The sequence below is a fragment of the Nicotiana sylvestris genome, chromosome 12 (genome assembly GCF_000393655.2).
Source record: "Nicotiana sylvestris chromosome 12, ASM39365v2, whole genome shotgun sequence".
NCBI classification, from domain to species: domain Eukaryota; kingdom Viridiplantae; phylum Streptophyta; class Magnoliopsida; order Solanales; family Solanaceae; genus Nicotiana; species Nicotiana sylvestris.
The window spans coordinates 127,196,353-127,201,184 of NC_091068.1; the positions used below are offsets into that span (position 1 = coordinate 127,196,353).

The 4,832-nt window shown below is 35.7% G+C and overlaps 1 protein-coding gene across 1 annotated transcript; it reads right to left on the reverse strand.

The window, feature by feature from the left end:
• Nucleotides 1-242: 242 nt before the first annotated feature.
• Nucleotides 243-2,540, reverse strand: LOC104231797 (protein NUCLEAR FUSION DEFECTIVE 4-like). The gene has a single exon (XM_009784850.2). The coding sequence runs from the start codon at nucleotides 2,327-2,329 to the stop codon at nucleotides 623-625; it is 1,707 nt and encodes a 568-aa protein (XP_009783152.1). The 5' UTR covers nucleotides 2,330-2,540; the 3' UTR covers nucleotides 243-622.
• Between the last annotated feature and the right edge of the window lie 2,292 nt (nucleotides 2,541-4,832).

Consider the following 4,832-nt stretch of genomic DNA (forward strand, 5'->3'; position numbering starts at 1 on the left):
TAGAATAATCGAAAAATTAATATGGTACAAATTTTAGAAAATAATCGTCTGAACCGTACCATTGACACCCCTAATGCAATGGTTGGAACATGAATTTACTGTTTGTACTGTTGGATCAGCTGAAAGGAAGGAAAAAAAAAAGATAACTCTAAATATTCTCCCCAATTATCAAAGGTCAGCAGTTTCATGATGAACTTCAATGACATCATTGAAGGAAAAGAAAAGGAATACAAGAGTTGAAATGGCTTGTAAATCTTTGTAATTCACTTTATGAACTTTGATTCTACACAACTTTAGTTAAAGAAATCTTCAATTACATAAAATTCAACTTGTAAATCCTGTATTTACTTGCTACCCCCTTGTACATACCTTTAAGCACAAGAAATCGCACACTGCAGAATGAATAACACTCAATTCCATTGGCAAATTCCAGCCTCAAAACAAGAAAATCTTGGCTTGTACCTATGATGTTTTTTTATGATGAACAACAACAAGAAGAAGCCCAGTAATTTCCCACGAGTGGGGTCTGGGGAGGATAAGATGTACACAGCCTTACCCCTACCCTGGAAGGACAAAGAGGTTATTTTCGATAGACCCTCGGCCGGAGAACGGGTGTTTTTTTTTATGATGAAGTATCACCATTTGTTCTGGACTGAGACTCAGCATCCACTGCTTTACCTTGTTCTCTAAACTTCTTATAAATATCCCCTTTATAAAAATTGAATGTTCTGAGCACCAAAACCAATGAAACAATAAACCCCACAAAAGTAGATGCTGCAATTATCAAAAAAGACAATTTATAACACTCAACTCCAGTGCATGTCAAGTCTTCCCCTGGCTTCCTAATAATTCCATGAGCTGCCATTTGCTTAATAGCCTCTTTATCATACAAATTCCCAGCTACTTTAACATTGAATATATAAGCACCAATTGGACTAGCAGCACCACCAAAATTGAGCAATGTTGAGTAATGCTTAAGTCCAAAGATTTCAGATATGATTGCAAATATCAAAGGCCAGAGAGCACCAAAACAGAACCCCATTAGCACGGACGCGACATACAGAGTATTCGTTACACCAAAGGCGATCAAAACATGGCCAACACAAGAGAGAAGAAGAACCAATGTGAGCATCAATGGACGCGGAAACTTGTACTTTTCCAAGAAAATCTCAGAGGCGAATCCAGAAGCTACTCGTCCGAGATAACCCCATATACTCACAAGTGACACAAATGTAGTGATACTTGTCTTAGAATAACCTAAGGCTTTACCAATTTGGCCTAAATTATCCATAGCTGTTAAAAGTCCCCCTGCTCCAAATATTGTAGCAATGAACAAAATCAACATATCTATACTGAGAACTGCTTGTAGTATAGTATAATCCTCACCCCTTTCCGGCGGCTGAAACACGTTCGAAAAGAAAGAAACTTCATCTGTTTGATTATTAGTTGGAACAACAGTTGCTGAAGATTGAAGTGGTGTCTCAATTCCAACAACTTTGACATCTATAGGATGACTTGAACTTTGTTTCTTTGTATCCCATAGTTTCAATTCCTCTCTTATAACAAGAACTATAGGAGCAAATAACAAAACAAGAATAATACCAGCAGTTGACCAATAACCAACACTATTAAACTCAACCCTATTTTGCACTATAATTATAACCATAAGAAAACCAGCTAAACCAAGTGACATAAACAAAAGTTGGTAAAAAATCTTGAGCTCATTTTCTTGTCTAGTAACTTTCATAACCCTAATAACTCTCAGAAAAACACAGGAAACAACAGCAGGAAGCCAAGCAATAAGTAAAATTAAAGATTTCCCATTATTCCCATAAAAAGCATGATATAATTGTGTAAGTATAGCACCACTTAAACCAACAAAACCCTTTAAAAGTCCAATAACAATTCCCCTACTTTCAGGGAAATTCTTGACACAAGTAACTAAAACACCAGTATTTGCAAAAGTCTGAGAATTTGCACCTATAAATATACAAAAACACATTTGCCAAACTTTTGGTTTAGTTAATTTCCCAGTAGTTGCTAACCATATAGAAAAATACCCTGAAAAATTCATAAATGCACCAAGAAGTAGAACAACCCAAGGTGGGGTTACTTCATTAATTAGACCAGAAATAATTCCAACGTTTGCACCTAAGTCTTTGAAAAAACCAAGTAAGTTTAAGGTTGTTTGATCATAACCTAATGATGTCTTCACTTCTTCAGAGTAGAGTCCAAATATGTATGTACCACCTGCGACCGACAAGATCAAAAGTGAAGCAAATACCATAAACCATCGCCCAACAAGCATGTGCATACCAAAATTTTCCATGGTTTTTCACACAAAAATGGCCGCTCTTTCAGAGGACTAATTATAAGATGTTGTGTTGAAAGTATAGAGAAATAACAAGATCTTGTATCTAGACTAAAGTATGTATAGATTCGTTTAGGTTAACTAAATAGTAGGAGGTTTGGATGTGATAATTTAACAGATTAGGAGTACTACATAATTTGGATTCTCTTTCCTTATCCTAATCACTCTTTATATTACTAGGCCTAATCATCATTCTTTATATATGTTCACCGTTTAAGTCTTTTTTTCTTTTTCCCTTTTCACGTATTTTATTTAGCTTTTTCAACTGTATTTTATGGCGGTGGGCCTTCTAGCCTTCTGGATAGAATTCACGTGCGATAAATTATTGGTCTGCAAAGTTATGATCTAATCTGATTTAGCAACTAATACTTACTTTAGTTGTTAATGCGAGTGATTGCTTAGATTAAGGCTTCCAACTTTACTGGTGAGTGTTTTATAAAATAGAATTATCTTAATTTATTCCGAGTCTAGTCAACCGAATTAAAATATCTACTCGTCACAATTTGAGTACAAACTTAGTGGTTTAATTTTCTTTCACCCCCCGCCCCACACTCCCTACAACCCCCTTCACCCAATCTTTCCATTGTAGTGGAACTAACTTGAACTCATGGTCGGGAATAGTGGTGGCAAAATAAATAAAAAAAATAATTATTTATTTATATTATCTACTAAAAATAAGTTAAGGATAATGAATTTTTTAAAGATTGATCAAATATGGATAAGATTCATATTATCCACTTAAAAAATAAATAACCAATGAATTTAACTTTAACAATTGCAAAGATTCAAATTGAGGGTTCTTCAAGTTTGAGAGAAATCATTCGTCGGTTAACCCATTTCTATTCCTATTAAATACGGATAGAGTCAAATACTTTATTTATTTTATATTGGTCGTTTTCAACACGTTCATATCTGATCCAACCCGCCTACTTATCATTATTAGTGATGATTGATTAAACGAAAATTGAAAAGGTCAATTCTTGAAAATAGAGCTACATGCATGAATAATGGGAAGTTGGTGACAAAAATTACCGCAGTGACGTGGTAACAATAGTTTGAGATAGTCACGAGTGCACAAATACAAGCAATTAATTAATTAATATTTCCTCACTGACACCATAACGGATGTATAATGTGTATTGTATCAGTCAACAACAATCCCATGGAATGAAAGTAAACCAAAGATGCCTTAAATTGCGTGCCAAGTGCTGGAGTGTAGTAACGTACCAAAGGCGGTGCTTACTTTGTTGAGCGTCACACAAATGATGGCCAACATTACCACCACATATATGTAGTCGTGAGTCGTTTGATCAGACAAACAATTGACATACTCACATAGCAAAGATAGTAATAGCAAAGATAGTGGTGAAGACGTATAAATTTTACTTAAGTGAAATTCATAAAATAATTTGGATTATATTTTAAATTAAAGATATATTGATCCAAACAGATATTATGGGCTAATATAATTGGATTAATTATATAAGTCCAAAATTATTGGATTAGCCCATTTAATTGGGTTAAAGTGAAGCCCAAGATGTCATCTTCCTAGAGGTCCAGTTTGGTGTCACGTGTCAAATGAAGTGGCGCGCCAAGTCAAACGGAAGAGCTAATAGGATCATGTCACATGTCAAAATGACAAGGCGTGCCAAGTCGCACTAAAAGGCCAATGAAATCGCGTCACGTGTGCAAGTGACATGTTCTGGCCAATCAAATGCGGCCATGTCACACTTCAATTTGATGGGTCGGAAAGAGTTTGTTCTATTCACAACTCCTCCTTTCCACAACTATAAATAGGGGTCTTCATAACTCAGAAAAGACAGTTATAACAAGAAGCAAGAGAGGGCTCGTGGATCAAACACCGCATATTCCTCCACAAGTTTCAAGCTTCAAGCAATCAAGTTCAAGTTCAACAAATCAAGTCCAAGCTCAAGAACGAAGAACAAATCAAGTCCAAGCTCAAGAACGAAGAACAAATCAAGTTCAAGCTCAAGAACGAAGAACAAATCAAGTTCAAGCTCAAGAACGAAGAACAAATCAAGGTTCAAGGAGTGCGAGTTCAAATCAAAGTTCGTGCCAGTTGAATTCAAGATCATCGTTTGTGGCAACAAACATAGATTCAAGATCAAGCCCAAAGGCCCTTGAATTTATTTACAATTGGAAAGAAGAATCAGAGGATCCATAGAGATTGTAACACTCAAATATTCAAAATAAAATACGATGATTGTTGCGATATTTTCGGTCTTGATTTTATTTTCTCGACGCAATTTATTGTCTACAAATTCTGGCACGCCCAGTGGGATAATCTCTACCTCTCATCTCAACTTTTCAATCACTAAAGTTCAAGAACATTGAAATGGGTTCGAAGAAAATCAACTCCAGATCAACATCCACCAAGGCTGCTAACTCCAGGTTCTATGCTGATGTGGAAAGCATCCGCGATGTTACTTTTGGAAGCTTC